This window comes from Austrofundulus limnaeus, unplaced genomic scaffold (genome assembly GCF_001266775.1).
Source record: "Austrofundulus limnaeus strain Quisiro unplaced genomic scaffold, Austrofundulus_limnaeus-1.0 Scaffold461, whole genome shotgun sequence".
In the NCBI taxonomy this organism is placed as follows: domain Eukaryota; kingdom Metazoa; phylum Chordata; class Actinopteri; order Cyprinodontiformes; family Rivulidae; genus Austrofundulus; species Austrofundulus limnaeus.
The window spans coordinates 83590-104095 of record NW_013952863.1 but is presented as its reverse complement, the minus strand read 5'-3'; the positions used below and the strand labels follow the sequence as shown (position 1 = coordinate 104095).

General features: G+C 37.2%; 1 protein-coding gene across 2 annotated transcripts in view; it reads left to right on the top strand.

Moving 5' to 3' along the window:
• The window catches only part of LOC106529719 (protein FAM19A2), a 79607-nt gene that overhangs the window by 39880 nt on the left and 19221 nt on the right, over nucleotides 1–20506 (top strand). The window contains exons 1-2 of one of the 2 annotated variants that reach the window (XM_014025208.1): nucleotides 17518–17653; nucleotides 18928–19031. In XM_014025208.1, coding sequence (XP_013880662.1) covers nucleotides 18929–19031 — 103 coding nt within the window. In that variant the 5' untranslated portion in view covers nucleotides 17518–17653; nucleotide 18928. Of the gene's footprint in view, nucleotides 1–17517; nucleotides 17654–18927; nucleotides 19032–20506 lie in introns of those variants that run through there. The other variant, XM_014025207.1, reaches the window with a different exon arrangement.

Below are 20506 nucleotides of genomic sequence, written 5' to 3'. Positions count from 1 at the left end.
AGATAATTCAGAGTCAGTCTGTTCGGTGAGTTTTACTCCAGGAGCTGGGAGGCTTTCAAGTTACGTTCAGACTGAACTCTGTTTACTGAACCAACGGCTGCTGACGTCATTACGCTCTTTAGCAATGCTGCGTTCAAGAAAAGCACGGAAAATCTGCCACTCTTACACCAATACAATCGTAATGATGTGTTTAGGTACCGAAACATGGTACCGTTTGATGTTACGTGGATAGGTACTCGGTAGTACCGACGGAATTCGGTCTGTACTTTAAAAAGTATTGAATTCAGTACCTATCCTTAGCTGCTGYGATTAGGATCAACKTCTTGTTGGACCCGGTTTGGTCCAAGCTTTWGCTTTTGGACAGAACCCTTTGGTCTACAGAGGAGCTCATGGGCCACTCATTAAGGAGCACAAACCATCAACCCTCCACCTCCTGACAGCCGGGAGGAGCTGCTGATATGTTTGGTCTCATTTGTCACAAAGATACTGTTCAGTCAGTCATGGAGAAGATTTAATAAAATGAATGGATGAAAATAATGACAATGAAATCTAAAAGAGACGGACTAAAACTCAAAAACATTCCTGATCCCCGGCCGTGTCCGAGGGAGAGACGGACTGAAAATAGTCCAGTGAATCATGAGCCGATGATGCATAAACACTTTGATCAAAGGGAAAACGAAGGTTGGGACCATTTGGCCGTTGTGGTTTTGATGAGAGCCGCCTCTCAGATAGCATCTTGATCGACAGAAGGTCGTTCTGGTGTTTAACTCTCTGAAAGGGCACTCGCTCTCAGTGTCGGGTAACACGGCTAATATTTATTCTGCTCGGCCCTCTACTTTGGTGAAATATGAAATCTTGGCTTTCTTTCTTTTCTTTATTTTTTTTTTTGTAAGTGTCCCAATCAGTTTATCTCCTCTCATGAAATTCAGACTTTATTCTGTCATCAGTATGTGCCGAAGAACTCTGCGTGGTGTACCTTTCCTGGGCTTTGACAGCTGATTTGTGGTGACTGAAATTTACTTTGAAAAGGTCACGAATCACGATCTAAACTAAGTTGAACCTACAATTTCTACAACCGACAGTTTTAGCCCATATCTGTGTGCACGTTCATCTTCTGTATTTGTGGCAGAATTTTTATTGAAACACTTTTTCTACAATTGACTCTTGTTGGGCGGCATCTCTTGGAGTGAACGGATGAAGTCTTTACAAATTGTAACTATATTTAGCACAAAAGTAAGGGAATTAGTTTATCTTTGTAACAATGATTTTTGGCAATAATCCTGTAGCAAACACCTGATTGGCAGCACATGAGGGGACCAGAAGCTCAAACAAAACAAGAGTCAGTATCAACAGCAGAATACGCTGTTTGGCAGATTGGTTGCAACCCATGAACTGAGACACAGTCTGCTTGTTCCTTACAAATGTTGCATCATTTAAAAGAGAAATTAACAGGTTTTCCGACAGTAAAAGATTTATGGCAAACAAGCATTGTTACAAAGAAATAATCTACCAAACACACATTTCCTTATTTTTTGTGCTAAATATATTTATTCAATAACTAACAGCCGTCTCTGTAGCATGTGGAAGAACCATACACAACCACAACAGCCCGTTTGGGACGCCCGCTTCATGATAGTCTCAAATATTTCACTTTAAACAGTTTGGAACTTCGCCTGGGGTCACTCCAAACAATSCTGCAACTTGTGTTTTTGTGGAACACCATCTTAAAGTTGCCCTTTGACACTGACCCTAGCCATAAGTCAAATGTTATAAATTTACACATTTTAAGCTACTTTAAAATGTCAAYTTTATTTAAAAAGTGCTTTTATAAACAGCTAAAAGCTGCTTTAAAGTGCTGTACAGCAATCTACAAATATCACAAAACCACAATAATTGCTAAAAATACATAATAAATTACAACCAACAATCATAWAAACAGATAAATTACAATGCCAGGCCTTACTTTAATTAAATGCCTTTGAATAAAAGTGAGTCTTAAGAAGTACTTTGAAGTTTTTGAAGCTATGAGCAGATCTAATGTGAAAGTTTCTCCATAGATAGGGAGCAGACACAGCAAAAACACAATCACCTCTACTCCTAAATCTGGATCTTGGAACATCTAGAAGCATCTGGTTGTTTGACCTCAATGTTCTAGATAAAGAGTGAACATACAAAAGATCTTGAAGATGGGTTGGAGCAAGGCCATTCAAAACTTTAAAAACCAACGATAAAATCTTAAAGTCAATWCTGTGAGATACAGGTAACCAGTGTAATGAACCCAACACAAATGGCTTTAAGTTTGGTCAAGTTAGTGTTGAGACTGTTTCCTATAATAAAGACAGTGGGTGATGTGCATCCACTTAACACCTGCTAGGCCTGTATTTAAAATAAAAAACAAGACATATCTAACTTAGTTTTTTCAGAGCTGTCAGCTCTGACATGCTCTACCTCCCRGACTTAAAATAGACCGTTATCCAGAAGTAATTAGACATTGAATTGAGCCACTTAAATTTTCTGGTGGCAGAATCTGAATTGTGAACCTCGCGGCTCGATTCTCAGCTGYGGGCTTCTGGGTAATAATTTGATTAAAACAAGTCATGAGGACATTAAAGCGGAGCTCCTTTTACGTCCACCTCGTTGCTGCTCTGACAGCTGTCTCGTCTTGTTTACGAAGTGGACTGAGCGGGATTTGTGGCAGATGCTTTGCGGAACGAGTGACGAAGAGTGGGCAAACTCCCTTGTTTGGCTGACAGGGTTGAGAGCTTCCTTCCTCGGCTGTCAGGAGGGAACATCTGTGTTCTCCCAGTGATGTTTGTTCGGCGACGGAGCAAATCGGCTCCCCGCAGCCGTCCGYGGTGACAGCCTCCGTCACGGTCCGGGGAAGGAGTGGGATAGAGAGGGAAGGGGGAAGAACGTGGGGTGGGAGTGAGGAGGCGTAATCCCTGTATCGAATCCAGCAGCGGAAACCGGGAAGGGAAGATGGGATTTTTTTAGAATTTAGTTTAYGGCCCTCTCTGCTATCTCCGATTCAGTGGATTACACAGCTGCCTTTAGCATCTTACAAGCAAAATTGAATCCTACRCTTTTAAAAAGATTATTGCGTGTAAAGTAAAACCCTTTTAAATTACTGTTTATAGTTCAGATCATATTCAAACCAAACACAAGACTTTACCATTAAAGTGTCCAAAAAGTTTCTTTTTGTCTTATTTTACTCACATATTAAAGCTGGAAGAGGCCAAGCTTTTATATGTTTTTAAGTTGCCTCTGTCTGTTAGCAAAATATCAAACCACTCAACAGATTTTWATGAAACTCAGAAAATAATCATTCGATACACTTCTACACCTAATTACCTTTGGGAGTCTACCATTTTAGTCAAACTTAAATGTTTCTAACTATAATTTATACAGCTTATTTTTGGTGTGGTAKTAGCTGAATGTTGTCCTCAATACACGATGTAAACGCTAAAAAGAACTACACTTCTGTTCTGTGGTTGAAGACATTTCGTCTCCCATCTGGAGAGATTTTAATGTCTTTATTGTCATTAWGAAAAGTAAAGTTCACTGTGCTGTTTCTAAGTAAACAAGAGCTAGATCAAATACATAACTTAAACTCTACAATGCTTAAGAAATCAATTTTAAAAATGGTCAAAATACACATATTTACACCCACACACTGCTTACATGTATACAYATTATGTAGAGGAAATGAAAATAAGCATGAACGCCCACACACATATGTWGCACAATTTTTCAATCATTCCACTCATCAAATAAGCTTTAAAGAAAGAGCACAGGTGTCCCATTAATACACATTTAAAACGGTTGTCTTATTGCATTTGATGGCTTGTTTGCTGCTGGTTCATTAGTGTTTAATTCTGCTCAGAGCAGAGGTGGATCCTGGATAAGAGCTGGAGGGGATTGTACTCAGTGTTCTGTTCCCAGAGGGTAAAAGAGAAAACAGGGAAGGATGGGTCCTTCAGGATGTCGGTAATTAGAAATAATTTGAAATAGTCAGTAAACAAATAAAATCCTGCTTCACGTTGAAATTGTCACATCAAGCAAGACTGAAGACTAAACAAAGACCAAATGAAGACCTAACAAAACCTAAACAAAGAATGAATGAAGAACAAATAAAGACCAAACAAAGACCGAACAAACACTGAACAAAGACCAAATAAAGGCCAAACAAACACTGAACAAAGACGAAATAAATGCCAAACAAACACTGAACAAAGACCAAATAAAGATCAAATAAAGACCAAACAAGACTGAACAAAGACCAAATAAAGACCAAACAAAAGACTGAACAAAGACCAAATAAAGGCTAAGCAAACACTGAACAAAGACCAAATAAATACCAAACAAACATTGAATAAAGACCAAATAAAGACCAAACAAAGACTGAACAAAGACCAAATAAAGGCCAAACAAACACTGAACAAAGATCAAATAAAGACCAAACACTGAACAAAGACCAAATAAAGACCAAACAAAGACTGAACAAAGACCAAATAAAGACCAATCAAAAGACTCAACAAAGACCAAATAAAGGCCAAACAAACACTGAACAAAGACCAAATAAAGACCAACCAAAAGACTCAACAAAGACCAAATAAAGGCCAAACAAACACTGAACAAAGACCAAATAAAGACGGAACAAAGACCAAATAAATACTGAACAAAGATCAAATAAAGACCGAACAAAGACTGACCAAAGACCAAATAAAGACAAAACAAAGACCAAACAAAGACTGAACAAAGACCAAACAAAGACTGAACAAAGACCAAAGACTGAACAAAGACTAAATAAAGACCAAACAAACATTGAACAAAGACCAAATAAAGACCAAACAAAGACTGAACAAAGACCAAACAAAGACCAAACAAAGACTGAACAAAGACCAAATAAAGACCAAATAAAAGACTCGACAAAAACCAAATAAAGGCCAAACAAACACTGAACAAAGACCAAATAAAGGCCAAACAAACACTGAACAAAGACCAAATAAAGATCAAATAAAGACCAAACAAGACTGAACAAAGACCAAATAAAGATCAAACAAAAGACTGAACAAAGACCAAATAAAGGCCAAACAAACACTGAACAAAGACCAAATAAAGACTGAACAAAGACCAAATAAAGACCAAACAAACATTGAACAAAGACCAAATAAAGACCAAACAAAGACTGAACAAAGACCAAATAAAGACCAAACAAAAGACTCAACAAAGACCAAATAAAGGCCAAACAAACACTGAACAAAGACCAAATAAAGACCAAACAAAGACTGAACAAAGACCAAATAAAGACCAAACAAAAGACTCAACAAAGACCAAATAAAGGCAAACAAACATTGAACAAAGACCAAATAAAGACTGAACAAAGACCAAATAAATACTGAACAAAGACCAAATAAAGTCCAAACAAAGACCAAATAAAGACTGAACAAAGACCAAATAAAGACAAAACAAAGATCAAACAAAGACCAAACAAAGACTGAACAAAGACCAAACAAAGACTAAACAAAGACCAAATAAAGACCAAACAAACATTGAACAAAGACCAAATTAAAACCAAACAGACTGAACAAAGACCAAATAAAGAACAAACAAAAGACTCAACAAAGACCAAATAAAGGCCAAACAAACACTGAACAAAGACCAAATAAAGACAAAACAAACACTGAACAAAGACCAAATAAAGACCAAAGACTGAACAAAGACCAAATAAAGACTGAACAAAGACCAAATAAAGACTGAACAAAGACCAAATAAAGACCAAACAAAGACCAAACAAAGACTGAACAAAGACCAAACAAACACTGAACAAAGACCAAACAAACACTGAACAAAGACCAAATAAAGACCAAAGAAAACTGAATAAAGACCGAATAAAGACCAAAGTCCTAACAAAGAATAAACAAGGACCAAACAAAGAGAGAGATGGTCAAACCTTGTAAATTACAGTATGCGCGACCTCGTGCGATGTTAAGTGTTGAGGATGACTCTCAGCTACTACCACATGAAAATTTGTATACAGATATTAAGCCATTTTTGTGTTAGGCAAATGTTGATAAGCTGTGATCATCTTCCTGAACTTCACTCCAAAAATGAATCAGTTGTAGACGTACTTCCAAGGATTACTAGCTTCATTAAAATGTACCCAATAGTTCATGAGATATTTTAACAGATTTTGTTTGTTGTTACAGACAGTCTATAATCAGGTGCACCTCAACAGTTTTTAAATGAACCATCACAACAGTGGTGTACTAACATGGTGTAGAGTAATGCTGAGTCATGATTTGAAGCTAGCAGATGAGTTTCTCTGTCAGCTAACAGAGGTGCTACAACAAGCAGTGATGTAGTTTAGTATGAGCCACACGTTTTTTGTTTGTTTTTTTTGTTTTTTTTTACTGTAGGAGCTGTTCTTCAGATGTGTCATCCAAATGAATATTCAACACAGTATGTTAGAAAAACAAAGAAAACAGACATTTCTTCTTGGCAACAAAACTAGGGTGCGCTGGATCTACAGTGTGTGATCTACGCCAAGAGATGATTAATCTTATTTTGGCTGATTTATCCGAATGACTCAGACTTTGCATAAGAACTTCTTTTTTTCTTTTCCCAATCATCAAATGCTCCCAGAGATGCCTTCAGCCTAACTTTAGATTTGCTGTTTTTAATTTTATGAAGGCGGCAGCGTCAAGATAAGTAGTCAGTCTATAACTCTTCTGCTTAGATGATGGAGGATGGTAATTTTTACCCATCTACTTCCAGTTACCTGAGGATGGGTTGATGAGGCACTAGGATCAGAAGGTAAACCCTGAGGCAAGAAGTGTTCCCAGGCAAGTTCTGGGTCTGCCGTGGTCTTTTCCCAACGGATGTGTCCTAAATACACCAGATCAGCTCCCAAATAACGTTCCAACCACCCATCAGAGGAAACCCAAACCTTCACGTTTCCTTCTTCACCAAGACAGACCAGATAAACAAACAAGACCCTGAACCATAACCCCATCATCTGAGATGAAACCTCGAGGCTCCCAAACCTAACACCCTCCTCTTTGTGATTCAGAACCTGTCTATGAACACCATAAACAAGGCCAAAGGTCAGGGACCAGACCTAGACAAGTCCAACCCACGTTGGAAAAATGAAAAACTATGTTGAGAAAATGCACAAATAAAACATGGCCCCGTGCCATTTTTATATTTTCCCAACATTTAGGTTGTTCCAATGATTCTTAATTAAGAAAACAACACAAGACATGTCCATAAAAACTAAAACAAAGACATGAAACATGTTTATGCTAACAAAGTTGAACTTTCCTCCCACCACACACTGCAAGAACATTTATTTCACAGAAGTTGCACCAAGTTTTTTATTTTTGGTGAATCAGGTCAGTCAACTGGGGCGGTGGTTCAAATGTTAGKTTCTGAGTTCATGTAAGATATGAAAAATAATATTTTTTATTTATCTTTAAGTGTTAAGAGTWACAAATACTTGGACAGAATTACTAATTTCACCTCCAACGACAAATCAAGCTGCCTTTTTCTTCAAACTACCTCTCTGTTGCTCGATATAATGGGCTTTTTAGCATTACAGCGTTTAATTTAGCAATTTATTTTTTTGTAAAATACTGATAATAACGACTTGAACTTTGAGTCCAGGTGATTTACCCCCACATTTTAAAGACTTCAGCAATACTGAGATATGAAAAATGTTTACATGTTTACAATAATTTATACATATTTTTTCTCTTTTTGTCATTTTACTAAATCTACAGTTTGATGCCATTTAAATATCCCAACTAAACAGACATTTTTATTGGGGATTCTGATAAACAATTTAGTAAAACTTAAACAGCTGAACCTTCTGGGGGTTTTCCATGATGACCATTTATTTTAAATCAGTGGAGTTTTTATTTATTTATTTATTTAACTTCGAGATGTCCAGGTAGTAACTCTGACACTCGAGACTAAATAACATTACGATATTTTTTTATTAAGATTGACCTTTGTTTGTTAAGATTGTTTGGTTAAATTGCAGATTTTTAACACTATAAAAGCTTTTTCTCTTAGTTTACAGCTTTGACGAGCATTTATAAAAACAAGAACACATCTAATGTGAGTTTTCTGCAGGGAAACTAAAAGTACGAGACATTGCAGCGAGCAGGTGAGGAATAAATTCCCTCAGGTTTCTCCTTCTTTGCAAACAACGTTTGCTATTAATAGGCCAAGGTCGACAGAGTCCTTCACTCGCTAATGAAAAGTACGGCGGCTCGGTGCCGTCCCATCAAAGTAGAAAAATAAGTGACACAAATGGGACAACAATGAGAACAGAGGTCATAATCTGCTTAAAGTCCTTGATCCTGTTAAAGCGTTCAGCTCTGGTGTGCCAAATCAAATAGGCTTTATAGTCAGTTTTCCTCATCTAAACTGAGTCCGTCTACATATAGATCGGTTTTTTTCTTCTTGTTTTCAAAAATGCTGAGGATGCTGGATACTTTGTGCTTATTTGAAATTCAGCCTCACCTTTCTGAGCGTAGAAACATGACACGTTTCAAAGTGCTCTACAGGACAAAAACTAATCTTAGGTCACAGATCCAAAACACAGAAAGAAGTTGTCAAATTAAAAAGTTAATTAAATAAAAATAATACTGAAGTTATTGTTACTGCATCATGTAATATTCTGTGATCTGATCGCCCTCAGAGTATCTGTTGAGGATGACTCTCAGCTGTCATCACAGCATGTAAAACTGAATGAATAAGAGCCATTTGTGTTTGCTAAGGTTCATTAGCTGCGGAGCATGTGTTAGCATTAGCTTCTGTCATGTTATTTAATTGTGCTTCTCAACATGAACGGGTTAAAAATCCACATGGATGTTTTGTTTTCCACTCAGTGACTAAACAATCTTTCCTTTCTTCATTTATAGACACTTCAGTAGCAGCGTTTCCATTGCAAATGTGCGTAAAACTTTGTTGATATTCTGTTAATGTCGAAAAAACACAGATTCACAACTGCAGTGTTTCCATTAAGTAAGAAATGCTATTAAAGTCACTCGTGAACATGCTTGTTCTCATGATAATTCATTACAAACATGGCGGCAATGGATGTAAACACTTAGCATATTGCTACCACGTCACTAGCGCTCATCATCAGCCATCAGAGGAGACGTCGGCGTCTTATCGAGGCTTTCCAGCGACAAGCCCCTTATACAGTACTTGGGAGCGGCTACSTATGCTGCATTTTTGGGAAATTGTAGTCGGTGAGTTTACTACTTTCTTTTACAACTTCGGTGATTTTACTACTACTTCTATTTCCTGTTGTCATCTTTTTCGCCAGTAGAAACAGCATTTTGTCGAAAAAAACCCTTTTTTTTCTCAAAATTGACATGTTTCCATTGAGCAAATTTGTTTTCGAAATTCTAATTTGCGCATTGTCAATGGAAATGCAGCTATTAATAGGGCTGTGTATTGGCAAAAATTTGGCGATACGATACATATCATAACAGAGGGGTCACGATACGATATATCCCGATATATTGCGATACTGTAAGCAAGGCAATATATTGCGTTTTTTTTTTGTCCAAAAATTCTATTAAATAAAAACCTCTTACTGAAAAAAAAAAGAAAAGCTAATGTTTACTCACAATGCTAATGCTACCTTACTCTCTGGCGCTCAAGAGGTAGAGGAGCCAAATGTCTGGCTCACTGCTACCAACTAGTGGTCAGAGGCTGAACTACAACATAAAAATGAACAGTTGGCAAGAAGGTTGACATTTTAAACCTTAATTAAAAATCGATACAGGGCTTTAGAATATCGATACAGTATCGGGAAATGAAATATTGCGATATTTCAGTGTATCGATATTTTCTTACACCCCTAGCTATTAACATTTTCAGTTATTTCACAGCCATTTTTATTTGATTTTACTTGAAAGGCTCTATGCACTAATCACAAAACAGTTTAGGTTTTTAAAATCGGACCACCCATCCAGGATTTACATGTCATCAAAGGTTGAAAATTAAAAAGCAAGTCCTGCAAGTTGCAAGATCGAAGCTCTGCAGACTTTGAGCTTCAAAATTTCCCAACTATTTTTCAAACCAAAACAGAGAACAAGTTAGATAAAACATTTAGATTTATTTTTAGATGATATTGGGGGTCTAGGTGTTACAAGTGACTGAAACTGATTTCATTTATTTTCAGGTATGAACTGAAAAACATTTCTTCAGCCATTTCTTTCAGGAAAAAAAATCCTTAAACAAATTGATAAAAATTGATTTATTCAAGCTAATGGCTTTCTAGTCAGCAGAATTAAACTTCAAAACAACTTATGTCTGTCTTCAAACTCTGTCAAGTACTTAAAAACAGACTTATTTTCCAAAGACAAGTGTACTAATTGTATAAAAGCCTGCCTTAATTTAATTTTTTGTTTCACTTTTTGTCACTTTAATTACTTCAATCATATGGTAATACTGTACAAATACTGTAATGCCCTTCACACAGTGAATCCAAGTCAAAAGGCCAAGTAGGCCAGTATTGCTAAAAGGAAAAAAATTACCAAAAATAAGCAATTTTAAGCCATTTAAATTTTATAAAGCCATGTGAAGTTCAATGTTGGCATGTGGATCTGACAGACATCTCCAACACGGAGTAAAGGCAAATCTAAAATTTAAAATAGACATCAGGAACTATTCTAGTTTGTTTAATTTTGACAGTTTTGGTCATCCATACTTAGTTCTAACGTGACAGCAGAGCTGTGAGCTGCAGAAAAAAGGAACATAACTAACAGTTTGATGTATTGTTCTGTCTCTCTGTCAGCTCAGGAGTAAAATAAATGGAAATATTGGGCAAAATGTCAAGTTTGGGGGTCTCTGAGCAACTCTATCCCAAATGTTATTTCTCCACAAACAGCAATAAAGGGCCAACAGACTCCAGGCAGGACTGCACCGTCAAACATTTTCCTCCCCATCAATAAACTCTCCTCTCCAGGCAAGAAGAAAARCTAGAGCAAGAACATGACCAGACCCTAAATTTGACTCATACCAGAAACTATTTTAACTAAAAGGAAAGTCTGGATAAACGTCCACAGATAACTGATCACAGAGCACAAAATCATGAACTCTAAACATCAATATATTGGGGGATAATCAATTCTGTCTGTTAGCAATATCTCAAACTACTGGATGGGTTTTAACAAGATTTTCATTGAGTAAAAGCTAAGTTTACATCTAGATTATTCACTTTTATTATCAAACTGATTCAAGATGGTCGCCACAGCTAACCAACCTTAAAGGGGACATATCAATATTCACAAAATTCACTTTTTTTGGCTGTTAAATTAAWTTTTTTAGTCTCTAGGAGTGCAGATAAGTTTAATTAAGTTTCTCCCGGTGTTTCTCTGTTTTCTATGACGTTTTCTGAACTTCTATGTCAAATTACTTTGCAATGTAACTTCTAAATAAGTTCTGGATTTACCAACTACAGTTTGGTGGTCTTCATTCTCCTCTGGTTCTGGGTCAGACTCTGGCTCCAACATGTAAGGCTAAATGGACAAGTCTTCCCTTGTTCACATCTTTTAATGAATTTGTAAATAAAATGTTTCTGCGCAGCTATACAGTCGTAAACCCATCTATCAAACTGGAATGAACCGGTTTGGAAGCTGGAGGGGGGCGGAGTTTGAAGCGCCTGGGTTGGATTTAAAGTGCCCGTGCCATGCATATTGTTCAAATATAAAAAGTCAAAGAAATCATCTTTGTATTGAAGAAACTTGACATAAAATGCATAATTTGTCACAAAACTGGCATATTTTCTTTTGAACTTGTCTCAGCCAAAATGAAACAGGAAGTGACGTCAAAGGGGAACTCTTTAAGAAAGAGAACTCTCTGTTTATTGAAACATCATTTTTTGAACTTTGACTCTTCATCTCTCTCTGATAAGTGATTCAAAATGATCTGAAGAAACATCACATTCTTCTCTACAGTCTGTGTTTGCAGTTGTAGCAAAGCTCTGTTCACATTCAGACATTCCCCTTCGACATCACTTCCTGTTACTTCTCATGCGAGTATCTCATCAACTGTTTGTTTCAACGACGTGAAAATAGTTTTGCAATATGTTATCAGTGTTACCTTTCCAAAAGTTAATTCGTATTTATTACAAACAACTGATGTCACAGGCACTTTAAAGAAAAAGCCACAAAACTAGTTAATCTGAGACACGCCTCAGAAAAGGGGCGGGGCTTATGGCTTTAAAATAAGGAGGAATTCAGACCAAAGCTTTGCTGTTCTACCTTATATAGACCCCATGAAGGATTTAAATGTGAAAGGACTTTAAATGCAAAAAAAAAACTGATGTAATTTTATAAATATTGAGCTAAAACACKTTGTGGAAGTAGCCAAAAGTCTTCTTTATAACATATTCCAAGCAGTTGTAAATTGCACAAGATCTTTGTTTAATACTTTGACATGTTAAAGTTATCGCAGATAATTTCATCTGCATGCCCTCATAAATCGTCTGGTTTAAGATAAGTTTGAGCACAAATACATGTGGCTGAAAATAAGAAGCATTATTCCTCAGGAAGGTGTTTACTTGAACTCCAAACGGTCCTGGAGACGAATGGAAAAAACACATCAGCTGGTGAAAGCGCGGAGCTCGCTCCTGACAGTCGGAGGATAATTACACATTTCATTTAAGCTTGGGTTTATTAGTGTTTGTTTCTGCTCGTGGCAGTCATCTGCATATCATTACGTGTTCATCTCTGTTTGCCACATGCATACATTATTCATGAGGTTTTTGGGGKTTTTTTGAGTCAAGTTTAAGTAAGAACAGGAACTTCATCGACTGGGTTTATTTCCTGAACGCCTGTTTGAATCTTCGTTGCACGCTGCAATAAAACGTYCAAAGCTCTGAACTCCAGGTATAATGAAAGAATAAAACCCGAAGGCAATTATTACCAAGTCGTTTATCTTTATTGTTTTTTCCCCCCACTGCATTAGATTAATGTAATTTGTGGGTATATTCAAAGAGAAAAAAAACCCATGAAGCGGRAGCGGCTCGTATCTTGTAATATCTTAAAGGTAATGAGATTTAAGGGGAAATGATGCACTGAAGCAGCGAGTTTATGCAAACGTGTTCAGTCAAAAGTGTTTGTTTCACAACAAATCCATCAGGATTACACAGAAGCTGCCATTGATTAAAGTGAAATTGGTTTCAGTGTATTTCCATTTAGGAATATTGACAGAATCAACTTGTTTAAGCTCAGATGCTGATTTGAGCAAAAACCTGTTCTATATATGAAGCAGAATTATCACTTCACTGGTGGTCAGATTCTAGCTTCTTTCAGCTCACAGAAAGCTGTGTCTGAGGTTGTTTAACAGTTTTTTTTAATAGAGTTGTGTGTAAATAAGAGCCTGCAGCGTAAAGCATCAACACTGTTGACAGCAGTGAGACTGAAGCCAAACATGTAGATGAGCTGGAAAACAGTTTGTTTTATTGTTTGTTAAAGTTTCTGTGGGTGGTGTGTGTTTTAAGCAGGTCATTTTAATATAAGTGGTGCTGTGTTGAAGGGTTTCAGTTTCCAACCAGAGAGATGAGCTTATGATCCGTCCCTCAGGAACCACAGTGAGGGTTGAAACTAGATTTACTAAATTCAGCTCCTTCATCACGACGGACCTCCTTGTCTAGAGGAAAAGACCCCACGCTGACCAATAACTGAACCACATCATCCACACCAAGCAGACATGAGAATATCATTTAATTAATAATTATTCAATATAACTTTGAAGCTCAAAACAAATAATAACCCTTATATTTAAACTATCGTTTCATTTTAAAGTGCCTGTGACTTCAAATTTTTGTAATAAATATGAATGCATTTTTGGAAAGACAAAACTGATAACATGTTGCAAAACAAATTTCACGCCGCTGAGATGAACAGTTGTTGAGATATTTGCATGTGAAGTAACAGGAAATGATGTCAAAGGGGAATGTCTGCATGTAAACAGAGAGTTGCTACAACGGCTAACAACACAGACAGCAGGGGATCTTCTGATGTTTCTTTAGACAGTTTTAGACCCTATAAGAGAGAAATGAAGAAACGTCGGAGTTTAAAATATTGTTTTCATAAACAAAGACCAGGGAGTTTTCTTTCTTAAAGAGTTCCTCTATGATGTCATTTCCTGTTTCACTTCAGCTGAGCCAAATTCAAAAGAAAATATGCCAGTAAGTCGTGTGTTTTTGGCCAGTTTTCCTAAATATGAAGATATTTTCTTTGACTTTTTATATTTGAATGATAGGCATGTCACAGGCACTTTACCCTGCCAACAAGTGACAAAAACACAACTGCTCAGTTAGGCTAGCTGTGTAGCTAAYGTTAGCTTGAATAAATCATTAGTATTTTTGTTGGTGTGTGTCTGTGAGAGACATTTCAATGATCAGGCATCAGTTTACGTTGTAAAAGCTAAATAATTACATAAATATCTTAGGAAAAGGATGCCTRATATTTGATGGAATCTACATTAAGTTGCCAAAGCTAAATGTAGCATGTTCATTTCAAAATAAAATTAATGTAGTGTAAAAGAGTTTGTTTAATGTAATAAAATTTCTTAYTGATAAAACATAACATAGTAATTTGTTAAACGCATGGACATTTTAGCTTTCCTTGTGGTTTTTCCTTCCATTGGCAGGTTGCTTCTCAGGAGTTATTAAAGTTTAAGCTCTTATTTTGAAAGTTACTACACGTTTTGCGTCTCTTTTTGGCATAAATTGTTCATTTTTCCTGAAAACRCCTGTGTTTAACACACGTCAATCCGACCAATCATGGTTTTCTCGAGCTACGCCCACACCCATGAACCTCCCTATGTTTACTGCAGCTGCTCGGAAACACGGTCTTAAACCTTCTCCAGATCCAAAAACACCAAACCACGCAGACCGGAGAGTCCACAAGTGTCAAACACAAGCAGACTAATGGTGAACCGGTACATCGTCAYGTTCCATCACGTTCAAAGACATTTTAAAAAAACTCTGAGCCAAGGCTGAAAACAAACTCAAAGTGTAACAAACGCTGACGACACGGCACATTCAGGGATGCCGTTTACGGAACCGCCGCCAACGAATGATGCTGTAACGCTCTGATGACTGTTGCTCACACATACTCATCGGTGTGAATTACATAAAAAGACGTATACGGGTCACCAGGTCCAAACAGAGACGTCAGATCTGTTCCTGTGGACATAAAAGAGCAGCAGACAGATAATAGGTTTATAGTTTGAAGGCCACTGGAGAAAAAAACTGAAACCTCACTAATTACTCAACATTTGGGTCGGTTTTCTTCCACACATCCCTCCTGATGCCTTCAGTTTACAGATGGACTTTTTTTAAGTGAGCAAAAGTGAACRTTGTTAGTCTCAACTGATGAGAATCAGACTTTCTCTGTTTCATGATGCATGAAATGTTTTCTGTTGAGGTCTGCACTACAGGCTGACAGTTCGTTTAGTCATTCTGTTGTAGCGGCTGCAGTTYGGTGTTTGACATTGTTTTGCAGAAATATGAAAAGCCTTCCCTAAAAACTGTCTGGAAGGGAGCGTGTGCTGTTCTAAAACCTGTTTATAATGGAGCCTTTCCAGCCATACCAGAGGCACTGATGCACCCCCAATACCATCAGCGAGGCAGGGTTTTAAACTGAGGCCTGATAACTGGTTGATGGTCTCTCTCCTCTCTGGTATGGACTTTATGATTTGACGAATTATTCAAATCTTAGGGGAACATTATTGAGAAGTGTTTTCACTGTTTTTAGATGCAGTTTTTCACGGGTGAACCCTGACCGCCTTTACTCCTGAGAGATTCAGTTTTTGTAAAATACTTTAGAGCCTGACTCCCCCGGTACCAGGGGCTGAAATACTTCCTGTTTTCCTATTCCTGTTAACTTGAATGCTGTTGTTTAAACACAGACATGTTTGGTATCCACACAAAAACATTTCTACACCCAAACAGCTGAATCAGAAAGTTAACAAAATGGCCTCAATGCAAATATATAAATCTTTAGAAGTGCAAGTCAAAGCAAATACCACAATTTGTTGTAAAGTCTTCTTTTTTTTACTTTTGAGTGAATCTTCTCCAGGTAGAGTCAAGAGTAATAATTTCTCATTATTTTATGTGAGTAGGGTGAAAAATAAATTTGGTTTCGTTTTTTCAGGTTTCATTTTTAAACAATTAACTTTTGCAATTAAAAGCTTGAGGTTTATTGATGGAACCAACATKGTCCATCCTGTGCAGAATGACAAAATGACAAATTATTTCTTTACTGAAACCTCTCTAACTTTGTTAGAGTTTATTTCAGCAGCATGTCCACACGTTTATTTATGGTTTACAAGAGTTTTTAGCATTACAATATGTTTTTAAAGGGGTTACTGTATATACTGTTTAATGCAAAAAAAGGTCAGGTGAGGAAAAAAACAGGTGAGGTATTTTATTTTAATAATGTTTGTAAATGCAGAGACACTCAGTAACATTTCGGGACATTCGAGCACAAACTTCAAGGAAACCCCCTGGGGCTGAAGAGGTTAATACCAATGTCTTTTATAGTCTTTTGTTGCCCCTTTTTCAGCTGTGTTGCTGCCATTAAATTGAAATTTGTCTTTTTTCCTAAAGAAAATAGTAAAAAAAAAAAATACAGGTTGATGAGATTTGTTAATTAGTGCATTAAATTTTTACACAATGTTCCCGCTTTTATATAATTAGGGTTGTATGTGAGAAACAATAAATTCAATTTAATCTTTCCTGAAATATATTGAGATTAAAAAGGTTACTCATCCTCCTAAAACCTGGATGTTAAAGTTATGATAAAGGAAGTTGAAATATAAAAAAAATGAGATGGAATGTCTTGATTCACTCAGGTACCGTCTGTTTCTTCTAGCTTGTGTTTTTAGCCTGATAAAGGAGAAATGCACGAGAGCTGAAGTATAAAACACCACAAACTTAAGAGGCCTCCGAAGATTTAAATCAGACTTTCCTTTTGCTAGGCAACAGTGATCCTGCACAGCTCTTAAAAATAAACTGTTTCTGTACAGAGCAGCTTCAGTACCTGCGTTCTTTGTGAGAGATCTTTTTATAATTTCACATTAAACCTGCCCCGTTGTCTCTGTTTTGGCATCAGTCGGTTATAAATCCTCCGTGATACCGGAAGGTAAAGAAAAACCTTCACAAAAGGTCATGTTTGTCTGGCGCAAAATAAACTTAATTACACAATAATCTGAGCTCCCCGATGAGGTTTGGTCTAATCTATACGTCAATGGAGCGGGCCCATGAAAGGCGGGAGGTGGTAAATAAGGCATAAACGCAGCTTGTAACACTGTACGCTCCCGCCATATGATATCACGCCATTCCGGTAATCACCGCACCGCTCCGGCATCCTCGTTGGAAACCCGATAGCTGTCTGTCAGCAGCAACACGACATGCCAGATGGTTTATGCAGCGCAGCCTCAGCTGCAGCACACTTCATTACGGAGCGACGGGGAGGAGATGAATCAGCCACAGCCGGAGAGCCGGCTCTGCTCCGTGGGGCCCGGTGAAGTTTATTTAAGCACGTGGAAGTGAGAAGCAGAGCCGTTCTCTCCGTAAAGACCAGAGAATTTATTGTGAGGGTTTGGAGCTTACACGGTACATTTACAGCCGTTTGTTTTAAAAGATATGCAGGAGGAAGGATAAGAGTTCAGAAATGTGCTTTTTCATGGTTATTTACGRGATTTTCTACGACTAACTCTGGTTTGAGCTTCTCTCCACTGTTTTCAGATTGATCTTCTAAGGTTTTATTGTTTGTTTTGTAAGTTTTAAATGGTGATCTCCACTCATGACATCATTCATATCATTTATATACCACTGCTCTATCAAATGATCGTACAATAAGCATGGATTCTATGGAGATTTAGTGGCAATATCATGAGAAAAAGACGTTCCTAGAGCAAATTCTGACACATTGGACTTTGTGAATCACAGGAAAGTTTAGTTGAAATGTTGAGGGTCGACGTCTTTGACAGACTTGGAAAGTGAGATGAATTGTAACAGATTGGTGTTTCTTCTGGTGTCTTCTAGATTAGCTTGATGTATCTATTGTGTTTAATTTTTAAATCTCTGGAGTCACCACTTCTGCATCGGTTAAGGAAACTTAATGGTGTGTAAAATTTGTGTAAGYATAATATTATCACCATACGTGTGACTGACTGCAGTAGATRGCTGTATGAGGGTTAGGATGGATGCTAGGAGTAAAGCTAGCAGTAGGCTACAGTAAAAACAAGGTTTACTGTATGTTTATCAACAGAAAGTGCAGGGATAGAGCCCAGGTGGTTCAGTATTTGTCTTTTACCTCTGATAAAAATGTTTGGTGCAGATGTAAGTCCTTGGTTGCACTTTTTTTGGTCAAACTTTGCACGTCCCATTGGTGGAATCGAGCTGTTAGACTAGCATCTTAGCTTGGGAAAATGATAAAAAAAACACTCCTTCCATGATGGCTGTATCCTGAGTCACTGTCCTCCCGGTGGAGTTTGATGCTGTTTTCGTGAATTTCTTTAAAGTTTAAACAGCTAAACCGGCACACTGGAATTGAAACCAACGGAGCTGCTACCAGTTTCGCACACGGGTTCTGAGCAGACGTAGTCATGTGATTTGTGTTCTAAAAACATCTGAGTGGAGGTCCCCACTGACTGGACGGTTGGTTGGTTTTAGACCTGGCCATGTTTCATTTGGATAAAATTTGTCACTATTTTTGCAGTCCACTGGTAAACACCAATAATCATTGTATAAAAACTTACTTGAAAATGTCTGAATTGTTGGTTTAAGTTAAAAAAAAATAGCGTAAAACATTTCTTGTCCCTACTTTTGATTGTGACTAATTAAGTTTTATTCTGGTTCTGATGATGCTTTCTGCTCTCTTGCAGGATGAGTGAGCGGTACGTCCAGATCAGAAGCAAAGGGGCTCTATTTGTTATGGTGCTTGTGATCTGTGTCCTGGAGCTGTCGGTCCCTACAGAAGGAAGGACAGGTGAGACCTTCAGATTGTCCTGATTTAATCCCTGCAGATTGAAACTTTAAAAYGGCCAGTTAGTTCAGACTCAGTTTGCTGTGAAGCACTTAAGGAGCTTTACAWGCTGTTAATGTTGAAATGAAGTATGACCTCCTGGTTTGGCGTTATATGCACCAAAGATTTTTGCCTACCTTGCACTTTCATCTTTCTGCTGTTGCTAATAAAAATGACTTAAACTGAGTGTTGCATAAGAAGCATCTTGGAAAAAAAATAAAAAGAAGAAGGACAGAGCAGTAATTAACAATAATCATGTTTGTTCATTTTAATTTAACCACTTTACGTGTTGCATCGAGTTTGGGTTCGGTTCGACATAAAGTTTTGTTAATCATTTGCTTCTTCGCTGCATTATTTAAGATATATGATAAAAAATTACCCTCCATGAACTCACAGTCCCTGTATGGAAGGTGAGCTGCATGCAGAGCTGCATATAAAGCAACGCAATGATTACATTATCATTCACAACAGCCTCGTGAATAAGACAAAGTCTGCTGCATCTTCTACAGTTTGCTCTTCTTTCTCCAGAGATCGATGAATAAATGCCTCTCAAGCAAAAGTCATTTCAGCAAACAGAGCGAAAATAAACAAAACAACAAAAAACCATCCTTAACTGAAAATAAAATCTACTGACAGAAAGATAGATTTGTTAGGAAGAAAAAAAAACCTTCAGGCATGACAAGAACGTATACCCAGAAAGCAAAGACCTGATATGTACCCAATAGCTTACACAATAAGGGCCAGCTAGTACCCAATTTATACTCAATATAGACCAGTTAAAGTAGTACCCAGTAAAGATCAGGTATATATACACAATAAGGGCCAGTTAAAGTAGTACCCAGTAAAGACCAAATATATATATATATACAATAAAGTCTAGTTACAGTAGTACCCAGTAAAGGTCAGGTATATATACACAATAAGGGCCAGCTAGTACCCAATTTATACTCARTATAGACCTTATTGTTTATAGGTATATATACAATAAGGACCAGTTAAAATAGTACCCAGTTAAGACCAAGTATATCTACACAATAAGGGCCAGTTAAAGTAATACCAAGTAAAGACCAAGTATATATACACAATAAGGGCCAGTTAGTAACCAGTAAATGCCAAGTATATATACAATAAAAACTAGTTATAGTAGTACCCAGTAAAGATCAGGTATATTTACACAATAAAGACTAGTTACAGTAGTACCTAGTAAAGATCAGGTATATATACAAAACAAGGGCCAGTTAAAGTAGTACTCAGTAAAGACCAAGTATATATACACAATAAGGGTCAGTTAGTACCCAGTAAATACCAAGTATATATATACAATAAAGACTAGTTACAGTAGTACCTAGTAAAGATCAGGTTTATATACACAATAAGGACCAGTTAAAGTAGTACCCAGTAAAGACCAAGTATATATACACAATAAAGACTAGCTAGTA